Source organism: Trematomus bernacchii, unplaced genomic scaffold, assembly GCF_902827165.1.
Source record: "Trematomus bernacchii unplaced genomic scaffold, fTreBer1.1, whole genome shotgun sequence".
NCBI classification, from domain to species: domain Eukaryota; kingdom Metazoa; phylum Chordata; class Actinopteri; order Perciformes; family Nototheniidae; genus Trematomus; species Trematomus bernacchii.
The window spans coordinates 2,195,631-2,208,863 of NW_022987705.1; the positions used below are offsets into that span (position 1 = coordinate 2,195,631).

At 40.4% G+C, this 13,233-nt stretch overlaps 1 protein-coding gene across 1 annotated transcript in view; it reads right to left on the reverse strand.

Moving 5' to 3' along the window:
• Positions 1-13,227, reverse strand: part of LOC117490562 (protocadherin Fat 3) — a 62,349-nt gene extending 49,122 nt beyond the window's left edge. Inside the window, exons 1-5 of the mRNA XM_034140328.1 lie at positions 10,369-13,227; positions 10,129-10,263; positions 9,584-9,785; positions 4,339-4,457; positions 2,952-3,150 (exon numbers count right to left, since the gene is read on the reverse strand). Coding sequence (XP_033996219.1) covers positions 2,952-3,150; positions 4,339-4,457; positions 9,584-9,785; positions 10,129-10,263; positions 10,369-13,227 — 3,514 coding nt within the window. The remainder of the gene's footprint in view (positions 1-2,951; positions 3,151-4,338; positions 4,458-9,583; positions 9,786-10,128; positions 10,264-10,368) is intronic.
• Positions 13,228-13,233: the final 6 nt, after the last annotated feature.

The following is a 13,233-nucleotide window of genomic DNA, read 5'->3' on the forward strand; positions in this document are numbered from 1 at the left end:
ACAGCTGAGGAATAACCCACATAAATCATATTTTAATCTCAAGGATTTCAAAGAGTCATGAGTAAGGGAGCCTGCCTGTTTGATGGCTACAGTTTGCATATTGATGAGCGTGTGATGACCAGTGTTTCTCTTTTGGGATCAATATTAGCTTTTCACCCTTGTTCAGTCCAGTCCACTTCCCTATGTGATATCAATATTGTATATATATGATGTTGTAATGTAAAAAGGCCTATTCACAGAGGGAAAGAGGAAGAGAAACGGACATACTGTAACAACTCTGATTTGAGTTAACATGCAACCATTAGGGAATTCTTTCTCCCATAATGCTTCATAACTGTCACGTACAGGCCATTGCCTTTTGCTTATTACATTGACCTTTCTTTGAATCAGAATACAGGTCCCCGTGACATTCTGAAATTTGCCCTTTGTTGTTTACAAAACACTCACAACCTAAACTAGGGCAGAGATAGCAAAGACTTCAACATTTTTGTTTTTTCCTCAAGATTTGAATAAAACATTCCACCTCTTTAATAATTCTTTAAGCTTCAAGCAAAGCGTGTACAGAGAATGCACGGGGACCTCTGCAGACATCAAACTTGACAGCCAAAAGTGAAGCATGTCGGAATTTATTTGTTTTATTAATATGTGTATTCTGTGCAGATATAATGTTAATAAATCAGAATTACTTGAAAAATAAAAATAGTAGAATTGAAAATAGTTTATAGTGCACAGAGACTGTGAAAAGTGTGGGATCAATACAGGCCCAATAGAGTTTTCCATCAAAGAGAGATATGGTAAAGTCTGACACTTGGGCTAAAAGACTGTGAGTTTTGAAATGTTGTTCAAGCATAATGTTGGGAAATGAGATTCAGTTCACAGGCTGCAGTTGTGAATGTTGTTTATTGTAAGCCTGTTCAAACGCATCGGGAATTCGAGTGCGTGAAACGTCTAAAATAAGATTTTTCTGAGCACATAAAATTCCCAGATGTGTATAAAACGATTTGTGGTTCTAGAAGCAATTTGAGAATATATAAATAAAGTATGTGCACAAATTATCTCGTAAGGTAAATCGTGCTAACAGTCTGTTCACTTTTGGGAATACACAGGTACTGATTAACAGCAGGAAACAGTGTGTAAAATGAAAACTCAAAGATTCAGTGTTTAATTTAAAAGGTAACTCCATCAATGTTTCCTTATCATGTGCTTACAAGCCTTTGAGAGTACTACTGTTTAAATGAAAAACTTTTTAAGCTGTCTATCATGAGCCGACAATGTTATAGCTCAGTTGGTGGAGTACTTAAAAATACACTCACAATTTTTGATCCCACCTCAATCTAACTAGACTGAAATAGAACCGCCTACTCACTATTACATAAATCAGGAGGCAGGTTGTACCACCCAATTAAGCCACATTCACAGAAACAGGCGGGTGCACATTAAAGGTAAATTGGTCTGGACAGGAACAGGGAACAAAAAGTATCTTTCTGCACAAAGGTTTTTTTTTTACCGCAATCACAGACTTTCATTTCTCATGCAGTATTTTCCCACAGGCTCGAGAAAGTAATATACAATCACAGGCTGTCTGAGCATCATTTTCACAATCTCAGACTTAAACCCCATCGTGATCCCATGGTACAGGGCTTACTGTGAACCCATATGGTTGTTTGCAGTACTTTTTTGATTAAAAATCGAATTCCAAATCCAAGATAATACTCCTGAAACCTTTTGACAATTTTCAGATTTCCTTTTCCTGTCTACTTTCTTTAACTCTCTGAGAAAACTCATGTTTTTATTCATACGACTATATATCACATACTGTAATGCATAGAAATATACTAGCTGTGCGTCCTTCAGAGAACAAAAGTAATGGAAAAGAAAATTGCTTTCACTAATTTAAACTCCTTCTTGTCTAGAAGATATTCACCCACACACTGGCTTAATAAAAAACTAACAGCATGAATTTCCTCAAGTGCATTACAGAGAGCTTTCACCCCTTAAGATGACTGAAAGCAATATTCAGTTAAGAGCGTGGGGAAGATTGTGTGGAGGGGCAGCTCATCAGTGTCTTAGATGTTTGATTGTGTGGGCACAAAAGTCTTTTTAATTTGTTGTGTGGGATTCAAGGCCTTTTATTGAATGAACTTGGAGTAGGAGGGACATGATGCAAGAACATTATACTCATTTGAGAGGCATGCAAACAGGTAAACACAAAATACTTGGATCATTAATTTGTTATTTGTAAGGATATATCACGTACTAGTTCAATAGTCTAGCACAGTGATTCTCAAACTTTTTTCAATAATGTACCCCCTTTGAAAAAGAATTCAGCCAAGTACCCCCTGATCAGTGCAAAAACTATTTGTTAGGGAGAAAAAGCCTATATAAAGAGGTACAGTACAGCGCTGCACCATCAGTGTGTGATTTATTATAACAACAACATTTTAACTGAGAAACACTTATTTGCTACATTTCAAATGTTTACAATCCATCACTAAATTCATGGCAAACCAATTTTAATATCATACAATAACACTAAGATGACATTAGTTACATTGAACTGATCTTTTTAATAAGTTGTACTTACAATTTAGTGAGAAACATAGGCTTGTGCTTCACTGAGGATCTTTGTCATTCTGACAGGGAGGCACCTGCAGTTATTACACTTCGTGTTTTGAAATATGTGTAACTCTAGTCTATTAATATAAAACCCACACTGCTCAAACTTCGTTACTTTTCCTAAAATTGGTATATATATATATATATATATATATATATATATATATATATATATTTTTTTTTTTTTTTTTTCATTAACATAAAATAAATCTCACGTACCCCCTGCAGTACTCCAACGTACCCCTAGGGGTCCGCGTACCCACATTTGAGAACCACTGGTCTAGCATATTAAACCGTCAATTATGATACCAAAATGGTTGCATTATTGGTCTTACCTGTTCTGGGGTTGATAGAGAAGAAATTCTGCGGGTTGCCGGCGGTGATGCGGTAACTTAAACGACTGGGAATGGCAGTGAGGTCAGGGTCCTGCGCCTGGATACGGATGATTGACACATCCTTTGGAGAGTTCTCCATGACGACTGGGTGAAAGATAGGATCTGAGGTGAGGGGAGCATTGTCATTCACATCTTCTACCTGAGAGAGAAAAGGGGGGGAGGAAAATGAAGAGAAAGAGAGAGTGATAAGTTGAGAGAGGGAGAGAAGGCGGAGGAGAATGACAAGAATAAGCAGTGTTGTTTATTTATATTTTAACCGTCTACTTTATCAGAGTTAAATCTTAATTGGCCTTAGATGTGTTGATAAAACATAACCCTCTAAATCAGAATGGTAATATTGCGTTTGGAATCTTTTTTTAATCAACAACTCATGAAATGCATCTTGCCCTTGGTCTGGGTTGATCTGTTATCAATCACAAAATGGAATGTTTTTTACCAGAAAACGTCATGGATGTCACACTTTAAATGCACGGCAAATTCATTTCCCTTCTTACAGCATAGATCTAGAATATTTATGGCCAACACAGCGTTGATGGAGTGTTTGCTGCAAGGCACAGAGAGCCAAGACGTTCAGCCGGTGAATGAGGAGCACCTGTGCCTGATTAATCTCCCTATTTTGGTCGTGACGAAGCGGCCGGGAGTAAAGCGCCCGATCACACCGCCACACCTGAATATCCTGAAGCCAAACAAGGCGGTTTGTTTTTGTATCCACTGCTGAACTCTGCCCCAAAGGGGGAGCAGTGATGTGTGTTTTTCAGTGTTTGGACTGTGGATTACTTGGTGTAAAATAAAATAGAGGCAGAAGCAGAGACTTCCCTCTGGTGGGTATCTGTAGCTCACAGACAGAGCATGGCTATAGTTATCCACTGCACTGAGCCCCATTAGCATTTCGCTGTGTAGCACAACAATGTTCAGATGCATAAGGTTACCTTGGAGACCACCACTGCAGTAAAATTGCAATTCGAGTTTAAGATTTGTCCTGATATGATAGAAATAAATGTGACATTAAGCAAAGAATACTCCACACAAGCTATTTCTGATATAAAACATCAAACAATAACCCCCTGTAGACTTTAGAATATTCTGCTTAATGAAAAATGTCTTTAGGAGTAAAAAAAAAAAACAGTCTAAATTATAAATAAGCATGATGTTTGTTATATATTGTACCGTGCCTGTCACAGACCCACATGGGTGGGGACGTTCGAAATGAGGCGCTACATCTGTAAGCAATTAAGATTAAACTAATGAGTTATTATTCAAAACAGCAACTACTTATTAAGAAACTTCATGATTATGAATGTGAATACAGCCAGCAGAATATGGGTACCTGTATGAAGACTTCAATAGAGGAAGACTGGGGAGTAACTGCTCGGTCTGTGGCAAAGACGCTAAGCCAGTAGGAGTCTTTGGTCTCACAGTCCAGGATTCCAGCAGTATAAATAACCCCTTTTGAAGCAGAACAAAAAAAGAACCATACAGTTGTTACTGGGGTTTGAGAAAACATATCTATTAGGTGTGTTAGGGACAGTGTGGGTGTCTTCTGCAGAATGCACTGTCAACATATCTCATGGGGAAAAGTCTTTCAGTACTAACTTTCTAGAGGCAAATACAGAAATTCAGAGAGAAAACTTTGTGTCCCGGCTTCAGTGACATTCACAGGCATTAGAGGCGCCGCTGTAGTCACCTTCAATGTTTCAGCCTCTCTAAAGCTAATCACAGCTGACCAAACTGCTCCCAGCTGCAATTTGCTTGGTGCTAAATGTACCCTGAACGGCCCTACACCAATAAAGACAAACGCAGACACTCAGACATTCATGCACAGTGACTGGCGTGTGTTTAGTGGCCCTGAGGAAGATGAGTAGCTGACAGCTCTGGTGACCTCTTGAGAGACAAAGAGAACTCTCACAATGGACGACACATGGGTTCCTATTTGACTTTTTGTTGCAGGACGTCAATGGAAAAAATGACACACATGCTCACACACTGGGTTTTAGCCTTCACTTAAGAGCACTGAAGCTCAACGGTGGTCATCACTGTCACACACAGTTTGGATTAAAAAATAAACACATATTCAATCATTTTTATTTACAGAAAATAAGTCCACTGAGAACAAATAGACTGAACTCCTCATAAGGACTAGCTGTTGATGCATTTCCGCTCCGTGCACACAAACTTTTAAAAGCCAGCATGAGTGTGTGACTTTAACTAACTTTAATAAAGTCAGTTAGAGCTAAGGCGTGCAGTAAGTGTTTTCTCAATGCTTGCAAAGTCATGCTTCAGTTCACAAGCAATTAACCCCAACAAGATGCTAGGCAGAGCTGAGACGGCACATGTGAGAGTATATATTTGCTTTAGACTTACCTAAATCTCACCACGGCTATTTCATTTCTTATAATTAACGACTGAGTGATGTTGATGATGTTAGTGAGTTTATGCTCTTGCATGCAAATACCTTCAATATCACCATTTGAATACTTATGAGAAGTAGCTGTATTAATGGAAGGACAAGTATTTATTGATGCTTGAATGGCCTAAATTCATATTTCTGAACATAAAATTAATATGTGTCTTAATTTTCGCCGTAACCACTCTGCTGCCATGGCAACATGACTGCTTAAATGCATAATGTTTGGATGAGACTAAAAGGTTTTTGAGTATTTTTATTAACCTCTACATAAAAGCATGCACTTTTGTGACTGGAAGTGGGTTCTTAAGTCCTTTGGTATATTTCTCAGCCCCATGCCATGAGTGTTACCTTATCACAGAAAGTGTGTGTATGTGTCAGATTATGACTAAGTAGCTGCCCAGGAGCATGCACAATGCATAGTAAATGTGTTTGCTGAAACACATCCTTGCTCTGACGTCCTTGACCATGTCCTTTTCAAACCCCATCTCATCTCTGTCAGATAACTCGACAGAGAGAGGCGAGGAAAACAGAGCTGGCTGTTTCAAAAGCTCTTTGAACTTTAAGACCGACAGGCACTATTCAGTGAATTCAATATAAATCTGACTTGACAGCATCCATTCTCACCATAAATAACACACTTCAAAGAGTGGGAACAAAAATGAAGGGGTCATGGCATCATTTCTAATCTTGAAGTTCACAGTACTCTTGGGTTTACATCCATCTGTCATGTCTATTCAATCCCCCATTCTTGGGAAAACGGTGTAGGGGTCCCACTATTGAATGTATGCCACCATATCAAATAATCAATCCCAAGATTGATGAGGAAAATACTGTTTGTATTTCTCTAACACTTGAAGCACAATCAAGTAGCTCTGCGTGTGGCAGGAAAGTAAAGCTTGTTCTTTTTTTATCAAATTCAGGATAAATTACTTTTCAAAAGTGTGTTTGCCTGGAACTCAAAGACTGCTTTATCCTAAGTGCCCAATGAGAAATAGCAGGGTTTGCTTCCACCCTCACTGATGACAAGAATACCAATTATTGTTCAAAGTACAGAAGTGCTAAGGATTTAAGCCAGAGAAGATCCTACTTCCCTTTTGATAGATAGCCCTTGTACTCTCTATCCATACTGGAGTGAGTCATCTTAGGCATCTAAATAGCAAACCCAGGAAATCAATAAACATTCAATTAAGTATATGACAGACAATGGTGATGTCATGAGCAACACAGGATGCCTCATCGAAGCCAATTTACAAACTAAAGAAGGAGGTAATGCACAAGTTAAGGCAGTCTTAACAAAATAGATTCTTCACACAATATATAATTCTCTCTGACCCTTTTACTCACTCTCACTGTCTGTCTCAATCTACCTTCACATACTTAGTTTTGGCACTAAGAGCCACGGATTGACAAGCAGTCAGAGCCGAGCCACTCAGCATGGCAGCTAAATGCATGGTGGGAGGACGGAGCGGTACTCTGCCCATGCCTGACAACACAAACATCTACGCTACACGATAAAATGAAACACTTGATGAGAGAAAACTTGGTATGGGCTTACTGTCTCTTCTCATCTGATAGCAAAAAGGGTCATGGACTTTTTAAGTTGCTTATGGGGGAATAGCTGCAACTAGAAAACAAATTCCAGAATATACACTATTTATATATATATATATATATATATATATATATATATAAAAGCCAGGGAAGAAGAAAGCATTATTTTCTTTTGACAGTTTTTATGCACTTCCCTCTCCCCTGCATCCTCTTCCTTCCTCTTTTTGCCTCGCTTCCACTCCCCTCTCCCTCCACTTTCTGCTCTAACAATCGTTCTGCTTTCGCCTGGAAAATCTGCACTCAATAACCTTTCTCACTGCTGTGATGCTCCCTACTGAGGTATTAATACCAGTACGAGTAAACAACAGCACCAAGTACCATTGAAGAAGACTGTCTGTCTTCTGCAACACTGTTTTGTGCATCACTACAGCATGTACACATACTGTACATATACGTTAGTAATTATTTATACATTTAGTATATTAAAAGGGACACTTTTTCCATTTGGCAATCTGTTTCTCTCTCGCTTCCTCTCAATAAAGTCAATACTAATTACCCCAGTTAAAGTCAATACAGGCCTCCAGTGCAAGTCCTGTACAGTAGGGACCAGCGTGACAAGAGGACAAGAAAGAGGCAAAGGAGGAACGCTGTCATAAAAATAACTGTAATGGCTATTTATATATATAGCCACATATTGTGTTGTCAAATCCTATTGAAAATCGATATTACAAGTTGTTACTAAACAATATTGCTGTAATTATATACATATTAGTGACAAATGTGGGTTAAGATACTAATTTACACTTGTATTTAACTTGCTATGTTTGGGGACTACATAGCTGTTCACAATGAGTCACTAAATAGTCTCAATAACCTGCATAATTAAAATGCATTGTTTAATAAGAAAGTAATATCACCTGTTTTTACTGTATATCTATATTATCTTGGTATATTATTATATTGCTGCTACTTGATTGGCAGAATGTAGGATTTCATTTGACCTGCTGCGTACATCTGTGATACAATACAATAAAACAATAGGACTTTGATTCCAAATGTGCATGCTTGTACAAATTACAGGACCTGTAATTATGAGGCACTACTCACTACGGGGTACCCTGGAGAATGGGTGAATAAGGGACTGATTTTGGAGCTTGAATGTTTCAGCACCATGGAGAGAGAGAGATTGGGTTTAAAAGCTTCGGCAGCAGGGATAAAAGAGAGAGACAGCGAGCCTTGATAAGAAGCCTTGATGGGAAAGTGAGAGTTCTCTAACCTGCTTTTGTTCACATGGAAAAATCAAATGAGTCCTCTTCCTTGAACGGAAATATAAAAAATGGGAGAAAGTTGGCGTTTCATTCTGTACATGAACTAACATGAACTGTCCTAATTTCATACAGGGTATTTGATACACTTTATCCCTGGGTGAGTGAGTCTCTCTTTGGATCAACATGTTTTTCAGCTGCGGTCTGACAACGGGGGACAGTTGGAGACAAATGCACACTTTTTCGTGTCAGGCCTCTGTAAATAAGTCACAGTGATTTCACTACTTGAAAAGGATAGTGGAACTGTGCAGGAAATCCTTGATCAATGTTATCCACACAGCATTGGATCAGCTGTACTGAGCGGCCTGAGGCTCTGCCAGTGTGGCTGCCATGCTGCCCTCATTATAGTAATGATCTCCCAGTACACAGTGAGGCCCGTTCAACACACTGACTCTGACTGTAACTCACACCCTTTTCACCTCTTTCAATGCACACATTATTTAAAGGGGACCTATCATGCAAGATGCACTTTTTGATGTCTTTTATACATAAATATGTGTCCCTGGTGCGTCGGGGAACTCACGCAGCGTCAGAAAATAAAACCCTTTCTCTTTTCCTCCGCACCCAAATCTTTTAAAAACGGGGGTACAACGAGCGGATCCAGATTTGATGCCGATATGACGTCAAATCGGCGGCGGACCCACAGAAAGTTGCTATCAGAAACAATGCCTGACGTGTTTTGGACGTAATCTCATCTTTGTTTACATTAGCAAGCCTCGCTAACACTCAGAGCTAACCTGTACTGGAGAGCACATGTGTTTAAAAAGCAGGTAATTAAAAAAGGAACTCACCTTGTGATAAACCCGCAAGAGAAAAAGCATTTGAGCTCCATACTGTTTCAGAAATAATCCTTGATGTGGTTTAGAACAGGATGGCATTTTATCACAGCAGAATTTAACTTTATCTCCGGTAGAATTCTGATCAGGCATTAGCTCCGCCTCCTCTCTTTCTTTTTTTTCAAGCTAAGGACCCAAAATCCGCGTTTCTCTAACAGGGCTGCAAAAGAGGGGTATGAGCAGTATGAGGCATGGCTACAATGGGTGATCTGTTTGGTATTTTAAGCAAAAAACTTCACAGACATGTCTTGTATAGGTATGGCCCTACAATAAAAAATGTCCAATATAGCATAATAGGTCCACTTTAACTGATGAGAAAGTCATGGCAGAAGCATAGTACGATTTCCTAAACAAACGCAAATCACTTGGGTGTTTAAATTCCATGCATGGGACTGTGAAGTAATGGAGAGCCACTTTACATAAATAGGCTTCCATATTGATCTTTTGTCGCACCTGTGTCTTCGTCAATGGTGAAAGTGCCCAGTCCGCTGCCTCCTCTGACAGAATACCTCAACACCCCATCTCGCCCCTTATCGTCGTCCTTAGCGCTGACTGTCAGGACACTTGTGCCCGCTCGAGAGTTCTCCTTCACTGAGCCTCTCACAGCAAAGTCAGAGAAGTAGGGTGCATACAAATTCTCGTTGACGTCCACCACCTGAAAAAAGGTAAGGGTTCACTTTAATTTTGACTGGAAATCTGAAAAATGTTATCTGTAGTATCGTACAGAATAAATATGCACAACAGAGCTTTAGACTGATATAAAATACTACTTTTAATTACATTACAACTAGCAGCTTTTCTGATTAATACATGTTTGCTTTGCAAGTGTACCCTAAATACTAATTTCAACAGAAGTTAATAACACTTCAATTAATTAAATGTAATCTATTTGACACGTGAAATTAATCAACGGACCTATTCATGTCAATTTCAAATTGATGATTTAGAATTTGCTTGTGACACACATTTTCTTGTACTTGTGTGTGTATGTTACGCACCTCCACCTCCACAAATGTCTGACTGATGAGGCTGGGTATCCCTCTGTCCTCAGCTTGTACTGTCAGGTTAAAAAACTGTTGTTTCTCAAAGTCCAGCTCCTTCCTTATCCTCAATGCTCCGCTCCCAACATCAATCTGTAAAATTCATTACAATCCCATGCATCATTAACGATAAAAAAAAAAAAAAAAGGATCTGCATATGGAACTGTTTGGACAATACACATTTGTGACATCACCTACCTCAAAAGTGCCATTGAAGTCATTAATCAAGGAGTATCGGACATGTCCCCCGGGGCCCATGTCTGGGTCCTGAGCCTCCACCCAGGTAATCACGGCCCCTGGAGGCAGGTCCTCAAGCACTCGAGCATTATAGCTGCTAGGGATGAAAGCTGGAGCGCAATCATTGATATCCTCCACAATTATGGTAAGAGTAGTCACTGATGACCTCCGAGTGCCTCTTTCAGCCTTGTCCCGCACTTCAATCTTTAAAGGGAACATTGGGATAGTCTCTCTGTCCAAGTGGCTGGAAACAAATACACTTCCAGTTTCGCTGTCAATACCAAACTGAGGGACACTGGTGAGCATTACGTATGAGATTTGTCCATTTTGACCCATGTCTCTGTCAAAGGCAGTGATTGTAATAACTTCGACACCAATGGCCGAGTTTTCTGCAACAACAGCAGAGAAGCTCTCCTGATCAAACTGAGGGTCATTGTCATTTGTGTCCTCAATGATCACAGTTAGTAGTCTCCAATTGGACATCTGAGGAGAGCCCTGGTCGTAAATAGTAATATTAAGGAAGTAACGATCCAATCGCTCACGGTCAAGTGGCTCTAACACAGTTATCAACCCGCTCTCCATGTTGATATTAAAGCAGTTATCCTTGTTACCATCAGATATGGAAAAGAGAATACGGCCGTTAAAGCCTGTGTCCCCATCTCGTGCCCTCACCGTAAATACACTGGCACCAGAAGTCAAGTCCTCTTTCACCAGAATACTAGTAGGTAAGGCTTCAAACTGTGGAGCCTGTTTGTTGATAGAGAAAAGTGTATCTGTGTATCTTTCTTCTGGTTTTGGTCGAGCCATAGCGGACACTTTTGAAAGCATTCTTTCTGCCAACATCTGGGCAACCCTGGTCTCCTTGCAGTTGAACCCCCTGGGTGGCTGACGACCCCTCACCACAGACACATTCACAAATGTAGGATCAGAAAACAACTCACCATCTGTAGCAACTATTTTTAGGTTAAATATCCCGCTTTTTAAATTAACCACCCCTAACGATCTTTTCAAAGACAAAGACCCTGATTCTGGATTTAAGTCAAAATAGTCCAACTCGTTACCAGACAGTATTTTGTATGTTACCATTTCTAGCTCGTCCATGTCCACGGCTGACAAAGTGACAATAGTCTGACTGACAGGGAAATCACGGCTTATCATCCCTCTGCAGGAAACACTCTCAAAAAGAGGCTGGTTGTCATTTATATTTGTCAGACGAATGGTGACATTAACTTCACTCTCCCTTCTGAAAGGTGAACCCCAGTCTGAGGCCCGCACTGCAAAAGTATAGATATCATCTGATGACTCAAAGTCTAGGTCTCTTGTTATTCTCACTTCCCCTGTGACCTGGTCTATTGTAAAGGGAAGAGACTGTTCTCCGTTTATTGTGTGGGTTACATACCCATTCTCTCCTTTATCAGCATCCACAGCAGACACCACAAGAGCAACTGTGCCAACAGGTAAGCTCTCATTGATTGCTATTTCATAGACGGGCTTGTTGAACACTGGAGAGTTGTCATTAGCATCCTCTATGGTGATTTGGACCCTTGCTTGCTGCTGACTGATAACATCAACTACCTCCATCTCCATGAAATCCTGTGATATCCTTGTCAGCTGCCTTGTGGTCATGATAACTCCAGTCAAAGGGTTTATATCAAAGTACATTAGATCTAAGGGGTTGCTGAAGCTGTAATTGACACTCAGAGGAGCTGGAGAGATTTTCACCACCTCCACAATAGTGCCTGGGGGAGCTATTTCACTCAGCTTGACTTCATAAACATCTTTCTCGAAATTCCCTAACACTGGGTCTGGCTTTGAAACCAACAACTGAACAACTTCAGTATTGGAAAACTTAGGAGGCATACCTCTGTCTTTTGCTTGGAAGGTTAATTTACAACCATAGGGGAATGTATCCCAGTCGAACAATTCTGATGTTTTAACCCTATACTCATTACTGACAGGCGATCGATCAATGACAAATTGTTCAAGGTGGTCACCCTCAATAATGGACACCCATTCTATATCCCCAGATACGCCCTCGTCTTTGTCCTCCACAGTCAATATGGCATATACTGGGTCCTTGTCTGCCCATTCTGGAACAACAGCAATTACATTGAGAACAGGGGAAAAGTTATTGACCCGCTCCACTGTTAGGACCAGCCTAGCAGTGCTGCTGATACCATTGTTCCCATAGAGTTTCATCCCTCTGTCCACCACCTGCACCTCTAGGTTAAATCGCTCTTGTCTGTCCAACCTGGGACGACCAGTTAGGGTGATAACACCACTAGTCGGATGAACAGCAAAGAGTTCAATCCTGTTCTTGAAGAAGTAGTAGAACTCCCCGTTGGAACCCACATCCGCATCTGTGGCTGTAACACGTCCGATGCTGGCACCCAGTGGGGCACTCTCAGAAACAACGAAGGAATAGGAGGTCGGGGAGAAGAGAGGTCGGAGATCATTGGTATCCAATACCTTGATATAAACTGTAGCTAAAGATTGAAGACCTCCGTGGGCAGAAGCCTTAACTGTCAGTGTGTAATTGTCCTGTACTTCCCGATTTAATGTGCCGCCACTGCCTCCATTGGTGCGTACACGGAGGAAACAAAAATCTCCCATTACAAACTCCTCAGCCTGGAAGATTCCCTCACTGTCTCCAGACGTAATGGAGTATTTTATGTCTAAAGACCTGGGTGGCCCAAGAATGATGCCCATGTTAGCCTCACTCCTGGTATACGTTCTCGTTGCTGAGTTCTCAAAAATGGAAGCATTATAGGCAGGCTGCGTGAAGAGCAGCAGGCCTTGTCCTGACCTGGGTTCTGTCATGAACTG